The sequence below is a fragment of the Trachurus trachurus genome, assembly GCF_905171665.1.
Source record: "Trachurus trachurus genome assembly, chromosome: 18".
Classification (NCBI taxonomy): domain Eukaryota; kingdom Metazoa; phylum Chordata; class Actinopteri; order Carangiformes; family Carangidae; genus Trachurus; species Trachurus trachurus.
Window position 1 is genome coordinate 6,873,462 of NC_139909.1, and position 18,989 is coordinate 6,892,450.

The 18,989-nt window shown below is 43.3% G+C and overlaps 1 protein-coding gene across 1 annotated transcript in view; it reads right to left on the minus strand.

Moving 5' to 3' along the window:
* Positions 1–461: 461 nt before the first annotated feature.
* cyp26b1 (cytochrome P450, family 26, subfamily b, polypeptide 1) overlaps positions 462–18,989 on the minus strand; it is a 35,376-nt gene continuing 16,848 nt past the window's right edge. The window contains exons 2-7 of the mRNA XM_083993356.1: positions 17,735–17,959; positions 7,615–7,733; positions 6,739–6,895; positions 6,422–6,577; positions 4,587–4,871; positions 462–4,242 (exon numbers count right to left, since the gene is read on the minus strand). Of these exons, the coding sequence (XP_083849482.1) occupies positions 3,850–4,242; positions 4,587–4,871; positions 6,422–6,577; positions 6,739–6,895; positions 7,615–7,733; positions 17,735–17,959 (1,335 nt within the window). The 3' untranslated portion in view covers positions 462–3,849. The remainder of the gene's footprint in view (positions 4,243–4,586; positions 4,872–6,421; positions 6,578–6,738; positions 6,896–7,614; positions 7,734–17,734; positions 17,960–18,989) is intronic.

Consider the following 18,989-nt stretch of genomic DNA (forward strand, 5'->3'; position numbering starts at 1 on the left):
ATATAGTAATTCATTGATGTGAAAAATAAGAAATGTACTCTTACTCTTACTTTTACTTAAAGTAAATTTAAAAGCATGTACTTTTGGATGCTTAAGTACCTTTAAAAGCAAGTACTTTTTTACTCTTACTCGAGTAACATGTCGACTAAGCTACTTTACTTGTAACGGAGTAAATTTTGACCAGTAGTATTTGTACTCTTACTCAAGTACTGGGGTCGAGTACTCTGTCCATCTCTGCACTTGGATATGATGGACAGGAGGTTCTGAACCACTGAAACATGCTAACGCTAAGTCTGTGATGCTAGTAATCGGGTCTCTTCACATGTAGTCTTATGACAGGACATAGATTTAAGTATCTGAGATGTCTTGTATATTAGATAGTTAGATATTAGATTAGATATTTCTCTCTTTTTCTGAAAGATTTGTAGAATAGAAGAGTGAGACAACAATTCAGGTATCTTTTCCACTTTATAGTTTATTACAGGAGTACATTTAACAATCACGGTAACAAAATAAAAGGAGAGGAAGAAAGTAGAACAAGACATTCATATTTAAACTAAATGAACATATTTTCCTGTAAAAAGAAATACAAATATTATGTACAGAATGACATAGGACAGGTTCATAGAGAAACCAGCAGGTGAGAGGAAGGGGGAAGTGTAGTCGCATGGCACTTAAAAAATAGACATTACCTCGCAAGTGCTTTCTGTTTTCCATAATTAATATCAAATAAAATGCAGTGATAATAAGTCTGAATAACAAAAACAAATAATAATTATTACAGTAATCAAATCAACAATATTAACATTTTAAACACTGTTTACAATATAACTGAAATACATAGCATTCTAAATACATCCAATATTTACCAAAGACCTTCTCATTTAGGCTAAAAACTCTAAATCTGTAATAGAATAAAAAATAGCATTTCAAATATCTTATAACAACAATATTAATCGTACAATAACATTAATATTAGGTTATTAGTAGACGTAATTAGCTGATTTTCCCCATGGCTTGCTAAAGAAAGAAATCTTGTACAAATTAATATACACTATAACCTATAAATGCTCTTTTTGTTTTCACAAAATGCAAATATTTCAACCACTAATTCATACACATACATATATATATAGATATATACACACATACATTCATATATGTATATATATATACATACATATGAAGAGAAAGAAATAGCAAATCTCAATCGATACAAACTATTGCAATCTAGAACTCTCAATTAGAAAATATACACAAGAAAAGCAGCAAAAAAAATCTATTTTCATATTTTTTTATCATGAAGACATCAGTGGTGTGGTTGGTAGAAAGGAAGAAAGAGTGAATATCTGGCACAGGCAGAATTCATCTGGAATTCTATTGGACAGCATCGTCCAATAGGAAGAGCCCTGTGAGCATGACCCTGCCCTCCCCTGAAAAAAAAAAAAAAAACCCTCATTGGTCCTTCGTTTCGGAACTCGGAACTCCGCCCCTTTGAGGATTCTAGAACGTCCCAGAGTTCCGCTGACGCGTCCCAGAGTTCCGATGCGGAAGCCATTTTTTTTGTTGTTTTTTTTTTGTTTTTTTCCATCGATGGAGCACACAAGGCTCTGAGAGTCCTGATTGTGCAATCACCTCGGACAATAAAATCTCTTTTTAGCTAATAAAGTTGCTCAAACCGTGGACATTGTTTTGTTTTGCATTCTTAGCGTTGATTGGAGGAGCAGCAAGACAGAACGTCACCTTCGCCACAGAACTTAAAAATGACGGCCCCAAGGAGACGGGGGGGACAAAACATACACACATACATACATACATACATACGAACAAACACATAATGACAAAGCAACACTCAAGCAGCATGTATGTAGGTCATCGCCTCTCCACCTCCACCTTATCCCTCTCCTCTTTCCTCCTCCTCCTCCAGCTCAGGACTTTGCAAGTTCTTCATCGTATCCTCATCGTAGGGATAAAGTCACCGTCCGAGGGAGTACAATCTCAATGCAACTTAGAAGTGTACTTCATAAATCAAAGCACAGGTTGAGAGAGTTTACAAAGCAGGGCCTGGACCTCATTACTGTTTGACCTGGATTCAGTTACTTCTATCCCGTGTGATGCCAATTGGGAATTCCTGCCGGCTGATTCTGCTCACACCACCAAAATGATCTCCTTAGGTCATCACGCGAACAGAAACCCCTGATATCTTTAGTTTTCTGTTGTGAATGGGAAACAAAGTAACTGAAAGATTTTCAAAAAGTAATCGGTCCAGCTCTGAAACTACATCAGTAAGTAAGTGATAGTCTTTTTATGTGCAGTCAGTCAGAGTTAAATATATATATATATAAAAAAAGCAAAGGCTTATTCATTATTCACCACTATGTCTACTCAGCACCTGAGTTCACACACCACCAAGATTACTACTTGGATATGCCGTTTTAAAATGGGCAACAATTTGAGGCAATGCAGTCGGGCAACCTGTGGGCTGCAGAGACGAAGAGGAGAGTGACGTGAGGTTTTCACCGATAGAGGGATTGCTATATTGAGAAAACCTCGGTTCAAGGTAGACTGAAGGATGTCTAAATGTTGGCTTGCAGTTTATGTGAGCTTCTCGTGAGTCCAGTTTCTGTTTTGTCTCTTTTTACAGTTTGGAATTTGGAGCTAAAAACGAAAAATGTGGTGATTGTTAAAACTCAAAAAAAAGATTGTAACTGTGTAATGTTGGTAGTTTAAGAAGCTTATTTCACTGTATGGTGCATCAATGGAAGCATTATGGAATATGGAAACCATTTCAGTTAAATATCAGTTTGTGAAATAAAAACAGCAGGCAAAATTGTCACGAGAAACAGAACAAACTGCTCATTTACATTAAATGTTAAGTGTTCTGCCCCTTAAATATGCAGCCAGTATATCTCCCACATCAGAACTACATCCCTTAAATGTGTAAGTTCAGCCCTTCCCTTTCCTCCACTGCCTAAATTGATACTTGACCCTAATTAGCGCTACAAGTCCTTAAACCGTATTTACTGCATCATGATACAGCTAGCTTGAAGAAACAGTCGGAGCCAATCTGACAAGCCCAGCAATGCGTCTATATCTGTGCCACAACCCGCCACCCACTGTGCTATGATCCTTTCCACTTCACCTGTAAGCTAGTAAACAATTTGAATTTTGATGGAAAACCCCTGAAGAAAAAAACCCAAAAGAAGCCAGGAGTTGAATCTCGGTGGCACCATGAACAAATCCGACCTCAAATTTGACCAGTTGTTGTTTTTTTGGACCAGAAAATCTCAAACTTTCTGTCTTTATATCCAACTTCTTTACCCTGCTAGACATCTGAAATGGTCCACTATTTTTTTCTTTTTGATTAAGCACAAGCAAAATGCTAAAATATCGCTTTCCTCCTATACCCTGTTTCATCCATCTCGCCATCCATCCACAACCACCCTTATACTTTTCTTGTTTCAACTCTTCATTTCACCTCAAGTACCACCATACCTCTCTTTCTCCTGTTGTGCACTACCCACATTCTCTTTCAAATTATATTACATAGCTTTTTTTGTACATACATTTTGTTTGTATATTTCTTTAAAAAAATACACAGAATAGAGCATAATTAGGAACTTTTTTTGGCAGCTTCTTCCTATCTCAGAGGAAAGTCTCAATCGTCATCAGTTGTAAGAAGAGACGAAGACTTCTGCTTTTCTTTTAGTCTGAAAAAGAACCTCCAACTTGGCAGAACAAAGGTGGAGAAGAAAAGATAACTCTGGTATTCCTTCTTTTCCTTCAATCTTCTCCCTAAAGACCTCTTCGATCACTCACCCCCGCCTCAACCCATCAACTCTCTGCCGTTCAAACTGTCGCTCCCAGCAGCTCTTCTGACTTGGCCATGATCTCGTTCTGGTTGGAGTCCAAGCCGTAGAACTTGACCTTCAGCCCGTCGACGGGGTGGACCACGGGTACCGTGACCACGCGGGGGAACTGACGGGTGGCCAGCTCGAAGCGGCTGGTGCTGGCCAGCTCGATGGCGAGAATGCGGAGGAAGAGGGTGGCGAGCTGCTTGCCCAGACAGGACCGGACACCGCCGCCGAAGGGCAGATAGTGGAAGCGTCCTTCTTTGTCTTCTCCCCGCTCCTGGCTGAAGCGGTCGGGGTCGAAGGCGTCCACGTCCTTGAAGACCGCGGAGGTGTCGTGGGTGTCCCGGATGCTGTACATCACGCTCCAGCCTTTGGGGATCTGAACTCCCTGGAGACAGGAAGACAAAGACATGTTGACATCCAGCAGGATCGTGAAGGTACAATCATAGATTCCTTCTACGACTTCTGTCTTCTGAGGAATCGTTCTTTTGGAATTAGATGGCATTTTCTTGTGTTGACACTTTCAATTTTTGTAGTGGACTGCAGTTTGGTGGGACTGTTACTAACACCTACCACTCTACAGAGAAAAGGCACTTGAAACTAGGGTTTAAGCAATTGCTGAAACGAATGGTACTTGTACATGCGTGACTTGCAAAGAGTGTCCTTGTTATTTGAAGCATGATAAGGTATAAAAGGGTAAATACAGTCTGAGACTGTTAGTGGCCCACTTACGTCAAGTTCGAAGGTCTGCATGGCGGTCCGGTAGGCCCCTGAGACGGGCGTAAAGAGTCTCAGCACCTCCTTGATGACACAGTCCAAGTACTTGAGGCTGACGATGGTGTCCAGCCTCAGCTCCCCCTCGGGGCAGAGGCAGCCGTTGTGGAGGAGGCCCCGGGCCCTCAGCTCCTCCCTCAGACGCTCCAGCACAGCAGGGTGGCGGAGGAGCTGCATGATGAGGGAGGTGCTGGCGCTGGCTGTGGTGGCGAAGGCAGCGAAGATCAGCTCGATGGTCGACTCCTGCGGGACGACAGAGAAACAGGATGTTATGTGAAGTGAAGTGACCTTTCAACCCCTTGAAGGGTCCTGACCTCCAGGTTGGGAACTACCCCTTACTTTTATTATTCCCTATATGACCAGAGGTGGGTGAAGCCAATCCCTGTGCCTGCCTGAACTAAGGGCGTAGGGGTTGATTTGCCTTCACTTTAAGCCAACTGGATTCCCCTTCAGAGTCTGGAGAGTGGAAATATAGAAGGTGGTGTGAAGTGCTACAGGGTGATGGTGGAAATTGGCCAAATCTCCACTGCTCATAGCCGTGGGTACAAGTGTTTTCTTTAAAGGTAACAGCAATATAAAAACGTAGAATTTAACATTGTGTGAAAGGGGTTTTCTCACCCTGCGTGTTACACCGTTGACATTTCAATTAATTCCTTTTAAACGTGCCTTTTTTTCAAATGTCGTTTGTTAAGAAGCCAAACTGTGAGCAAAACACAACCCAGGACCTCAACCTTATGTTTGGGCGCAAATCCACCACCCCACACCTCAAGTCTGCCATTTGTTTCGTAACAACATCGGGCCAAAAAAAATGTCAAAAGCCAAATGCATAATAAAAGAATGTTATTTTTAATTCCTGAAAAGTAATGTGTTTGGAAATATGACGTTCAGTATCCAATAACAACATTTTGGTAGTACGCCTTACCGGGCCCGTTGTGAAGGTAGTGGAATAAATAACACGGAGGCCGGGGGCAGCACGACTCTCATTATAAACCTCTCATCTGCCATCATGTGTGTAGGGACACGCCTCCGCCTCGACCGACAAGTATGTGTGTGTGCGCATGCATCAGAAAACGGCAGGAGAGGGCTTCAGCTTGGGCCTCCGCGACAGGGGCTCCCCAGTTCACTTTGAGTGTGTATTTATATATATATATGTGTGTGTGTGTGCGTGTGTGCGTACAGGAGGCCTCATTCAGACCCCTAGCAGGGGGAGTGTTGACTTATTTTTGGCCCTGGACTTAACCCAGAAACCACAGAGAGCAAGAGAGAAGCAGCGAGAGTTGAGTTTCCACAGAATTCCTCAGAATTGCTCTAATAGGTAAATAGAGGGTGTGCCTGTCCGAGTGTGTGTGTGTGTTTGTGTGTGTACTGTTAGTGTCTGTGCAAGGCCATTAGCTTAGCATCCCTGCTGTCATATTTTACCTAAAGATGTGGATCATAAATCACAACGATGCCAAGACGATTTGCCAGAGAAGTTATGATGTGTATGTAGGTATGTGTGTCCAGACAGGTTCTCCTCTGGCACCACTTTCCTGGGTAAACAGCGAGTGTGTTCTTCTATATGTGTTACCGTTTGTGTGTGTATGTGTATGTGTGTGTCAGCGTTTCTGCCGTCATATTTGTTCTTCTCAATGTGCGACTGCGTATGTGTTTGCACACACACACAGTTCGCATCAGACTTAGCATGTTTCTGCTCCGCATGTGTTGACGCTCCCACGCATGATTGACTGACTTCTTGTGTGTCTGGCTTCTGTCCAGTGTGTGTGTGTGTGTGTGTGTGTGTCCATAGGTGTTACCTTCAGCTCCTGCATGGTGAGCTCGGTGCCGTTCTCTTTGGCGCTCTCCATCAGGACGTCCAGCGCGTCGCTGTAATCCTTCCCCTGGGAACACAGTGGCTTCTCCCTGATCGCCTTCTCTATGCTTTTCTGCAGAGTGTCTCTTGCACGGATCCCCTGAACACACCACAACAAACCAAGTTAAACAAGAGTTTTACTGAGTGATACCCAGATATTCTCATGGTGCACATCTATTTGAACCGATTTAGGGGGTCACATGCCATGACAACAAACAATTCAGACAGCTAATAGGGAATGATTGGACGGACTGGACGAACCTTCCTGTAGCCACTGAACGGCAGGTCGATGGGCAGACTGAAGAGGTTGTCAACAAAGTCCTGGAAGGTGGAGAACAGATGCCTCATCTCCTCCTCCGACACCCTGAAGCCCAGCAGCACCCTCACCGCCATGGTGAACGACAACCGCTGGCTCTCCCTGAGGAAAGAGAAGAGGTGGAGGGATACATTAAGTGATTTGCATTTTAAGTTTCCTGAACCGAACAAAAAGATCTCCGCACACTTGGATCTATGCAATTTCACTTTATGTTTCCTGAACCAAAACTTCAACAACTGCTTGGACTTTAGACGACTCTACCTGTGCTGACACTTCGACTAAGGACATTTACATTCAGTCTATCCAAAGTAACTAACGAGTGAGGGATATCAGTAGCTTCAAGATTCCCCAAAATGTCGATGTTTCAGCTGGTGGTATTATCTCTACTGTGAAGGTCAAGGTGCTTCCCATGGTGACCGTCCCATGGACAGTTCGGTTGGGTTTTCCTAAGAGCATCGTCTCTACCTCTAATGGATCCGACAACCTTCAAACTCACCACGCTCTACCTGAGATCTTTGTACCATCATGATGAAGTTTCTACACACCACATCTCTGCTTCTGAATGTAGTAATAATGCCCTTTTTCTTGGAGAAACAAGAAAAAGGGAGGTGCTCTCAGAAGACATGATGACTGTTTCGGACAGTTCGGTTGGGTTTCCTAAAGGACATCGTCTCTAACCTTGAATGATCTGATATTCTATGTTCTACTTGAGATGTTTCTACCATCATGAAGAGGTTCTGTGTTTCTAACTGAAGTAGTAGCGACCTTTCCTTGGAGTAAACACAATGATATTACTATTATCTAACAGTTCCTTGGCGTACCTGTAGACGTTGATGGGCTCGGGGTTGGAGCTCCACACTCGGAGGCTCTCCTGGATGACCTGCTGGATCTTGGGGAGGTAGGACTCCAAGGCCTCGTGGCTGAACACTTTGGCAAACACCTGGAGAGACAGAAGAAGAGGAGGAGGAGTTGTTATTTAGTGCCACTTGAAATGCAATGAAACACCAGATAAAGATCGTCCATGTTTTTTTTATTAAATGCCCATAACTTGCGTGACTTGGTTCACACACAGAGGACATGCAGATATTAATTTGAGCCAATGCGAGTGAAAGCAAAGGACAAAGCAGTGATTACACACTCTGCTGTAATCCTCCTCACCCTCCTCCCTTGTTACAATCACAGCAGCCAAACGTCTTTAGGAAACCTGGAGCGTGGCAAATCTTGACTCACAGGGCGTGTGAGCAGATGGCAGCTTGTTCTACTCTAATATTTACAGTTGTTACCTCCAACAAGGAGGCGGAAAGGTCGGACAGTGGTCAAGGTTTACCCATTTGGGTTCAATCAATCAGATGTACTTTTGCAAACTCATTGATGCTTTTAAGTCGATTTTTTTGACGTAAAACATCCCAAAAAACACTTCAACCTTATCCTGTTTGACCTTTTCCTTTCTCTTCTTTGCTTTACAACACTGAGAGCTGACTATCTTTAGGTTTTGGACCGTCATTCGTACAAAACAAGCAATTTGGTGACGCCGACTCGGTGCTCTGTAAAATTGCGACTGGCATTTTTCACTATACTTTGGCAGTTTATAACCCCACATTTTGGAGGATTGTGTAACCTTGGACCCTCTCGGTGCTTTTCTACTCGTTCTCGTTGGGCACTGCAGTCGTTCCACTCTTTATGTATGTATACATTATATTTATATTTATATGCTTTATCCTGTCGAACCTCTTCAACATTGATCCTTACTCCTGGAGCCGCACCTCGTCCAGACTTTTTCCATCTGTGGGTTCATTCTTATTCATTTTCTGTGATGCCCGTTTCCTTTATTCATCCCTCGATTCTCTCTTTCTCTCTCCCTCCCCCTCCCTCCTCTCCCTCTTTACAGAGACTTATACATTGTGGAGGTTTTCCCCTGTAGTCAGCAGAACCAGAATGACAAGCAGAAAGAGAGAGAGAGAGGAGAGAGGGGGGGGGTTGAGTCTTTCCTGGCTGCTCGTAGTATTTCTGAGTATGAATCAGTCACCAGTCGTCAGTGTTGTTTGGACAAATAACATTCCATCTGATTTAACCTCCAAAACTGTCCTTAAAACAGTCTTGGAAATGATTTAGACGTGGAGAACATTGGAGAGAGAGGGAGAGGGAGCAGACGGGACTAGAATAGGCCTTTTATATTAATATGAATCAGTCACTAACACTTAGCTTTATTTGGATAAATAACATTCGTGTGCGTTTAACCTTTAGAGCTTTTCCGCAGAACAGTCGCATATTATTTCAAAAACCGCTGCAGGGACGCGGGAGGAGAGGACGGAGGACTGGATTCTGCTTCTTAAACAATGTGACGTGGAGAGAAAAAAAACGTTTAGTTTACACAGCTTCGGATCAGAAGTTGTAAGGTTTTTGTTTTATATCTGAGACGATGTCGTGGCGGCGGCGGGCGGCAGCGGCGGCGAGTGCTACACATGGTTTGCATTTTCTGCTCAATGAAACGAGACTGGAACATTTGAACAAGCAAATTTTTATATTAGCAAAGAAATACTGTCTAATGATAAGTCAGCCGCTCAATCACCCGTTCAGTCCGCCCGCTCAGGATGTTGGCTCGAGCGTTCGCATGTCGACGGGTTTCCTTGTGTTATTTTCTTCCCTTATTTGTTTATTTTGAAGCCACTTTAACGTCTTTTTAATGAACTCCTTTATTATCCGACCTATAACTGCATCTCCTCTGTGGTTTTTCTCAGCTTATTTAATCGCTGTGGGTTCGTTTTATGACTTTCCTTCAGCCCATTTTTTTTGTGTTTCAGATCAACGCGGCTACACTTGACACAGTGGAGATTTGTCTTCTCCTAACCCCTGCATCCGGATCTGTAGCTTTTTCAAAGCAACAACACTGCACAAAGAGAAGCGTCTGTCCTGTGTGTCTTATAGGATATATTTTCCATATGTTGTCCAACCAACACACTGGAAGAACATGGTGGTGGTGAAGACAAAGTGTTCCTGCTTCTCCTCTCTGAGACATAATAGAGGTTTGAGAGGGAAGAAAGGAGCTTCTAGTGGGGTTTGAGCTCAGGCCAGCGAGGGTACATGTGGTTCCTGAGGTCGATGTTTCAGCCACCAAACCATCAGTTGGGCACTCGTACTCTTTATTTTGTCCTCTACCTCATTTTCCTCTCACGTTCTTTCTCCTCCGTTGCCCTCTTCTTCCCTCTCTCTCTCTCTCTGCTCATTCCTCCAAACCCTGCATCCCTCCCTCCGTCGCCCTCAGAATGAATGAACAATAGCCCACTGAGCCGGTGCCGTGTGCGGGAATTACGTGTACGAGGCATTCGGGTACATATATATATATATATATATGTATATGTATGTGTGTGTATATATATATGTGTGTGTGTGTGTTAGGGAGTGGTTAGTGCAGATCACAGAGCGCTCTAAGACGTTAGCAGCGCTACATTTCCTCTGCTGCCGCGCCCTGGGGCCCGCTGGTCACAGATCAGCTTACATGACCCGCTCGCCAACCCTGACCACAGGGGATTACACACAGCATCTGACCTCAAAACAGTCTGAGAAAACACACCAGGGCCCGTCACGGCCGCGCCTCCCTCCCTCTGTCCGCCCGCCGGTGGGGGGGGAGTCGGGCCCACGCTCGTATAGTTTGATGGGTCACAGTCGCAGCTCGGGGGGGTCTGGGTGGAGGTCAGGGCTCAGTGGATCTGGGATGGGGGTCGTATCGTCTGACTGATTGAATTGATTTCTTAATCAAGTACCGAGAGTCTGACTGGTACCTGATCAATCAGCTGCTATTCCTCATATTTACATAAAGACACGTTTTTTACAACGATCCTCAATTCAAGCACTTTATTAGACGTTCAACAAAGTCTTCGCATCGGTTCATATCGGCTCTAATCAGCTGATTAATCAATCGAACCCAATGAGTATCTGTTAAAGCAGAAGTAGGCGGAATGTTTGTGTTAATATAAGTCTTAAATAGTTATAACTTCCGATGGCAATCACTTCTATAGAGTGTTTGGTCTGAAACACGGGTCTGTCAGCCACTCTGCTCTGCTGTAAGCCGAGGAGAAAACTTTCCTTGTATCCTACAACCTTTATCCAATGAGGAGAGAGAACGGCATAAAGGGGCGGTCCTCTCTGTGTGTGCAGCCAAGGGATGCGCGTGAATGTGGTGACGTAGGGACGAGGGCGGGGACTGCTAACTCCATCCGCTGACAGGAAGTTAGCCAAAACCACCGGATCGCTTACTTCTGCTTTAAGTCAGTTACTCTCAGATTTGGTTTTGTTTCTTTAAGTCGACATTTAGGTGCATTTCACTGGATTATTCAGCAGTAAACTCGTAAACTATTAATCAGGTTATGGTTTGACTACCTTATCCATGGTCTATAAAAACTTAAACGTAAACTAGAAGAACGTGACTGAGAATCTTTGGGGGGAAGATTCCCAATCAATCAATCAATCAATCAATCAATCAATCAATCAATCAATCAATCAATACATGCGTAGGTAAAATGTCAACATGATGAGACTGGAAGCTGAATAATGGCTGAATAATACTATATATCGGTCAAGCCCAGAGGAGGTTGTGTAACGCCGTGAATTTAGCCATTTAACCCCGTCTGTGCAGGATTACGCATAATTGGTCAATTTAGGTGAGTACTTCACCTCCACACACACACACACACACACACATAGAGAGAGAGAGAGAGAGAGAGAGAGAGAGCAGCATGGTTGAGCTACTGTAGGAACAGTGAGTCAGTCAGTCTGTGTGTGTGTGTGTGTGTGTGTATATGAAAGGTAACTATAGGTCAGACACGCACATGGTATCTCCCTGCGCGGCGCTGGCTGCCAATCAAACACAGTTTTTTATGCAGTGTCACTCTGGGACCGTCCAAGTAAGTGTGTGCGATGTGCGTGCATGTGTGTGTGTGTTAGTGGGGGGGGGGGGTTGGATTGTTCAGTAAAACAGTCATTTTTTGCTGCACCACAAAAACGTGACTGTCTTCTGTAGCCTGCAGCGCAAAGACACAGGCTTAAAGACACACACACACACACACACACACACACACACACACACACACACACACACACACACACACACACACTGTCGCACACACAGACACAGCCGTCCTAATAACGTCCATATGTCTTAAATTATGTGAAAGTGCTGCGAGCTGCTGGTTCCACAGACATGTAAAGACTCTTTATTCTTCTCTCTGCCCTCCTTTCCCTCCTTCTCCTTCTCCTTCTCCTTCTCCTTCGCTCTCTCTCTCTCTCTTTCTTTCTTTCTTTCCTCCCACCTCTTCCCGTCTCTCCCTGCCCCTTCATCCTTCCTTCTTTTAAAATACTCTCTCTCTTCTTCTTCTTTTTCTTCTTCCTCACGTCTCCATGTTTAACGTCCCATCAGGTTCGGTCTCGTTATTGTTCGTTCATTAACTGAAACTTTCCAGAGGGAGGAATCGAACGTGAAGCTGCGTTAAACTACAGTATTGGCATTAAAATCTTGAGTTTTCTTTTTTCTTTTCTTTTTTTCTGTTTTATTAGACTTCTGGTTTCACTCTGCAGAACTTTAAAGGGAAATGCTGCTCTTTTTTTCTCCTCTTTTTAAGTCTCTAAACAAACCGAGCAAATCTGCAGAATAAGCTGTTTCATGCATCTACTGTACAAGATGAGCTCATTAACTCCTATAGTGTTATATTTCTATTGTTATTTAACTGCAACACTGATGCTCTTTAACTTCTAATGCTGCAAAACATCCAACAATTGTGTGACATATTCACCTCTGTTAAACTGAGAGCAGAAAGCTTTTTTAATTCCTGCATCTTTAACTGATTAACAGACAGTGGAGCAGTGCAGTGCCCTCTACTGGTGATGAGCAGCATCACAGAGCTCACACAGAGGAGAGAAGGAGAGACGTTAACAATCATTATCAGACACTTCCTCATTCATCCAGTCTGTAAATGTTTAACCAGCTCGTCTGTAATACAGTATACTTCATAAATGGACGATATTAGATCCTATTCAACATTAAAAGAGCTGGAGTTTCTGAAACAGAGAGAGAGACAGAGTGAGAGTTTTGTCAAAGGAGGTAAAAATAAACAAAGATGTGGCTGCGAGATGTTTCCAGGAGGAGGAGGAGGAGGTTGTTACAACACTCAGCAAACATGAGCTTCATCTATTTATAACACAACACGGGATAAATAAAGAGGGATTTTCTCTCCGGGTTGAGCGGAGGTGAGCGTGTGAATATTATAAACTGACCGATCCTGGATGCATTGATTTATTTACTGTAAGTCCCAAAAAAGGTGGAGAATAACGTAAAGATATAAAAATGGGCAACACTTTATAGTAAGTCCACACTATTACGCATTAGTTAAGCATTAATAAATACTGAATTCATCATTTATAATGCATGAATACTCATTAGTATGTAGTTTATAAACACAGTTACTCATCATCGATAAGCACCAACTGTGTTTATAAACTACATGCTAATGAGTATTCATGCGTTATAAATGATGAATTCAGTATTTATTAATGCTTAACTAATGTGTAATAGTGTGTACTTATGATAAAGTCTTACCTAAAAATGTTTGATTTATCAAAGTTAAAGCTCCACCATATCACGTCACATCAGATAAAACGGCTCTTTATTGACTTCAATGTCTCACTGAATGTTTATTTTATAACTAAATACACTTTAATCTACTTTTTTTTAAAGGTTTTGTACAGTTTTAACTTGATGGAACGACTGTTGGTGGTTCTTTTGGGAAAGGGTCTATCTATCTATCTATCTATCTATCTATCTATCTATCTATCTATCTATCTATCTATCTGTCTATTGTTCTATCTATCAATCGTTCTATCTATCTATCGTTCTATCTATCTATTTGTCTATATCTATCTATCTATCTATCTATCTATCTATCTATCTATCTATCTATCGTTCTATCTATCGTTCTATCTATCCATCTATCTATCTATCTATCTATCTATCTATCTATCTATCTATCTATCTATCTATCTATCATCTATGTAACATCTATCTATCTATCTATCTGTCTATCTATCTATCTATCTATCTATCTATCTATCTATCTATCTATCTATCTATCTATCTATCTATCTATCTATCTATCTATCTAAATATCTATCTATCTATCTATCTATCTATCTATCTATCTATCTATCTACCCACCCACCCATCCATCCATCCATCCATCCATCCATCCATCCCGGTTTGGCCCGGTGTGGCCGTGTAGTGGAAACCCCGGCCGCTGTGGCTCTTCGAGGGAGTTTGAGTTTCTTCGCTTTAACACGAGGTTATATGGAAACTGGCTCCGCTGATCCACCGAAGGCTAATGTGCTGTGTGAAGATTGTTTTTCCGTACGAAGAAACCACAAGGAGGGCAGACGCACACACACACACACACACACACACACACACACACAGACACACACACACACACACGGGAGCAGTTCTGGTCCAGTGGGTCAGACGACGAGCCAGTCGCTCATTCTTCTTTTTTTCTCCGTCGATGTTGTTTCGCTTCTGTCTGTTGACTCTGTTTTATTATCCAGAAAACAGGAGGCCGAGCGCTGCCAACCCACACACACACACACACACACACACACACACACACACACAACACGCACACACACAACACACAACACACACAACACGCACACACTCCTACATAATCCTTGAACGCCGCCCAGCTGACCTCTCGTTGCTAATCTTCACTTTATTCAACATTTCATGGCGTCTGTCTGTCTTTTTTTTTTACATCTATTTATGCACCTGTCAATCACTCTGAGGGGGCGGGGCTAATGTGTGTCACTTCCTGTCACCTCCATCATCTGATTGGATAATAATAATAGACAATAATATGTTAAATCCATGTTTATTCATATGAAAAAACAGTTTTGTTCTTAATTTTGAGACAAACTTTGCGGTTTCTTGTTTTTTGTAGCTTCAGCCAGTGTTATTTTAACCCGTTTTTACGACGTGTCTTTGAACACAACGCAGCCTTTCCAAGTGTTTCATTAACTATTAACTCTTATTGACAATCTTTCGGTGGCGACGGCGGCGACAGCAGCAGCGGAGGAAACAGGAGTTCACCACGAGTCTGAAGCTCGAGGTCGAGTGTGAAAAGGTCAAAGGTCACACACACACACACACACACACACACACACACACACACACACACACACACACACACACACACACACACACAACTTGAGCGCAGTGTTGCCTCGACTACAGACGCCTTCACTGACCCCGGGAGAGAGCAGCGAGGGTTCAGGTGTGTACTGTTATACACAGCTCTGGAAAAAATGAAGAGACCACTTCATTTCTTCTTCCTTCCTCTTTTGATCCAATTGACCTGATCTGTTCCCTCCTTCCATCTTTCTTTCCTTCCCTTTTCCCTTCCTTCTTTCCCTTCTTCCTTCCTTCTTCTTCCTCCCTTGAACAAATCTGTTCCCTCCCTCCATCTTTCTTTCCATCCTTTTTCCCTTCCTTCCTTCCTTCCGTTCGTCCTCACTTTTTCCTTCCTTTTTGACCCAATTGACCCAATCTGCTCCCTCCCTCCTTCTGTCTCTCCTTCCTCTTTCCTCCCATCTTTCCCTTCGTCCTTCCTTCCTTCTTTCTTTCTTTCCTTCCTTCCCTTCGTCCTTCCTTCCTTCTTTCTTTTCTTCCTTCTTTCCCTTCGTCCTTCCTTCCTTCCTTCTTTCCCTTCGTCCTTCCTTCCTTCTTTCTTTTCTTCCTTCTTTCCCTTCGTCCTTCCTTCCTTCTTTCTTTTTCTCTTTTTCCAGAGCTTTATATATATACATATATGTGTGTATACGTGTGTATACGTGTGTGTGTGTGTGTGTGTGTGTGTGTGTGTCGGGCCCCCACAGACAGAAAGCCCCTCTTTGTGCCGTGTCGGGGTGAGGAGGGGTTTGGGGGGTTGTTCCTAATCAGGGGTCATTACATGAGGTGAGTGCCGGGGTCTCCGGGGAGAGCAGAGGGGATCAGAGCCCAGATTAGACCCAGCCAACCCCGCACCGTCCCACACCGGGCACCGGGGCAACGAAACCTGACCCCCCCCTCCCCCTACCCCCCCTCCATCACCCACCCCTCCAAAAATACCCCCCCCCCCCTTCCTCCCCCTCATGGTGAATCCAGAGAGAGAGAGATTTACCGGAAAACACAGCAGCAGACTCTGCTTCTTGTTCCTCTCAACCTCCTCTTTTCTGTGTTTGTGTGTTTGTGTGTGTGTGTGTTTATCAGTGACTTTGTGCATGTGTGTGTGTGTGTGTGTGAGAGAGAGAGCAAGAGCGAGAGAGAGGGGGAAGAGAGGGAGAGAGGAAGGTATGTGCCCCGGGGATAAGGGGATAATAGGAGGGAGAGGTAAGTGGCTGATTACCTGAAATGGTCCTGGCACAGAAAAGAGAGGGAGAGAGGGAGGGAGAGAAAGAGGGAGGATGAAGAGGAAAGGAGGGAGAGAAAGAGGGAAGAAAAAGAGAGAGGGAGAGAGTGAGGGAGGAATCACAGAAATGAAGCAAAAAGAAGATACAGAAGAAGCAAAAGGGAAAGAAAAAAGGAGGAGGTATCGACCACCAGAATCTCTCTCTTTCTCTTGTCTCTGTGTGGAGGAGAGGAGAGGAAAGGATGGAGTGATGGAGGAGGAGGAGGAGGAGGAGGAGGAGGGTCGTTCTCACGCTTCAGTAGCCAGGACGCTGCTGATAAGGCCGAGAGAGAGACGGATAAGTTTACACTGATACTCTGTCTCTCTCCTCTGTGTCTTTGTGTCTCCGTCCGTCCTGACGTGGACGTGAAGCTCCGAGCGCTGACGTCTGAATTCTGATTTCCTCCGTCTATTTAACTTCTTTCTTTCTTTCTTTCTTTCTTTCTTTCTTTCTTTCTTTCTTCTGTTGTTTTGTCCTCGTTTCTTTGCGTCTTAATTCGGCGTTAAAACTTTTCAAGGTTTTTTGGAGACCGAGTCGGGAAAAACATGTTACATTGACTTTGTCTTATTGACAGGAGTGATTAGAAGTTAATAATAAGATATTCATTAGGGCTGTGAAAGGTATAATAAAGAAGTAAACAAGGAAATTCATGCAAAACCGCTGTCGGGGACAGTTTTTCATCAAGCAGTCTCTGCATTTCCCTCTAAAACAACTCTGTGTGGTAACGTTGTGTTATTATCTCATAGTGTGGTGAAAGTGCAGGTCACAACTTGTCCACCAGAGCGTTGTGGAGTTGTTGGATTGTGTATTTTATGAGTTTGATGAGGGAAACCAACAAAGAAATCCCATTAGCCTCCGTAGCGTAGCTCTGAGCAGCTCACGGCTCTGCTCCGCCGTTCTAAAAACAGCTTGCACCGACAATTAAAGGTCACAGACCTACTGCTATGACTATAGGGATTATTATGGGAATGGGCCATGTTGCCAAAATGTTGAACTATCCCTTTAAGGTAAAAAAAATGGAGCATAGTTCCTCTTTAATGTTGAAATATGTTTATAGGCTGTTCTGGCTTTAATTCAGACCAGTTTGACTGAACTGAACTCAACTTTTTGACTAAAAGAGACACAAAAAAAGTGATTTTGATGTTTTTTTTTAAAGTTGCAGATGTCAAACTTAAATTTTTACAAGTTTTAAATAAAGTTCAGTCACAGCAGGTGTTCAACATTTATCCTCCGTTGAAAAGTGAAGTTTGGACTCTACAGGGACCAGTAACAATGACTAAAATAAAGGCGATCCAGTTTGTTGAGGTTAGTTTGATGCAGAAATATGTTTAAAAACGGAATAAAAACGCGTTCATCTCTGCACACTCAAACATGTAGGTGTGTTAGTGTGTGTGTTAGTGTGTTGACCCGTGTGTGTGTGTGTGTGTGTGTGTGTGTGTGTGTGTGTGTGTGTGTGTGTGTGTGTGTGTGCATCCTGACCTTCCTCCTCTTGCGGTGGATGTCCCCGATGCTGTTGGCCAGCGAGTTGGGTCCGAGCAGCGTGGACGTGCTCTGCGGCCAGTCCACCGTCACCAGCGTGTGCTCGCCCATCAGCACCTTGCGCACGTTCTCGGCGCCCGTCACGCGGATCAGCGGCCGGCCCAGCAGGTGGGTCTTGAACACGTTGCCGTACTTCTGCCGCCGCGACGCGTGGAAGCCCGAACCCTGAAAGAGACAAACACAAAGACAAATGTGAGTTTCAAGTTCAAATAATACGATTTTTTGTTTTTCCGTTGAGTTATATTCGTATAAAATCTACTAACAATGGATGTTTTCATAGATAAAAAAAAAAAAAGCTGCGGAAATTTCAAAGAAACCAAGTCCTTGAACGCATCGCCACCTGTTTTACTGACTCTTTCCCGTCAGTTCAGTTTCTGGAGATCCCCGTCTTCACTTTAAAGGAGATGTATTATCACTTTTAACTTTTGTTTGATCTATTTATATTCTACCTCAACACTGCCATTGCCGAAAAATGTCATTCTGTGCACAGCTGTGTATGTGAATGACAATAAAGTATTTCAAATTTCAAGAATTCAAGACGTATTCTGCCCCTTTTTCCACCAATTAAAATAGTTCCCCGGTGTCTTAAAGACGTATTTCGGTCAAAATTCCCCCCAAGGATCAAACATCACAGCTCTGTTCATACACTCACAGGTAGGGGGGTTGTTATTATGCAAATTGAGGGAACAGATCGTAAAAACCACACAACGAGACTGAAAATTACATTTTTTTTTGTCGATTCTCACATTTTGGGGGTCGAAAGGCAAGAAAAACACCCAAATATCTGTTAAAGAGGCTTCAGAAAGTGATATTTCCATAATACGTCCCTTTTAGATCCTAACCTTCAGAAACGGTGACGATGTGTTTTTTGCTAACCGAGCAGAAAAGAAAAAAAAGAAAAACTGAACCTGAACTTCTGACAGTTTTTTTTTTTAAAGTTTTTTTTTTAGTTTCAGCTCCGCAGCGACTCTTACGACTCATTTTTATGCTCGCCATTAATTTAAGCCTTTAGGATCTGACCTTCACTCCGGCTTTGATCTTCAAACCTAAAAGCTCCGAGTAAGTATTTTCTCTCTTTCTCTCTCTCTTTCGCTCTGTGGTTTGGGGCCCAAACAGACCGTTTCTGGTCCCTCTCTAACACCCCCCCTCTTCCTCCCCCTCCTCCCCCTCCTCCTCCCATTCATCCACATGCATA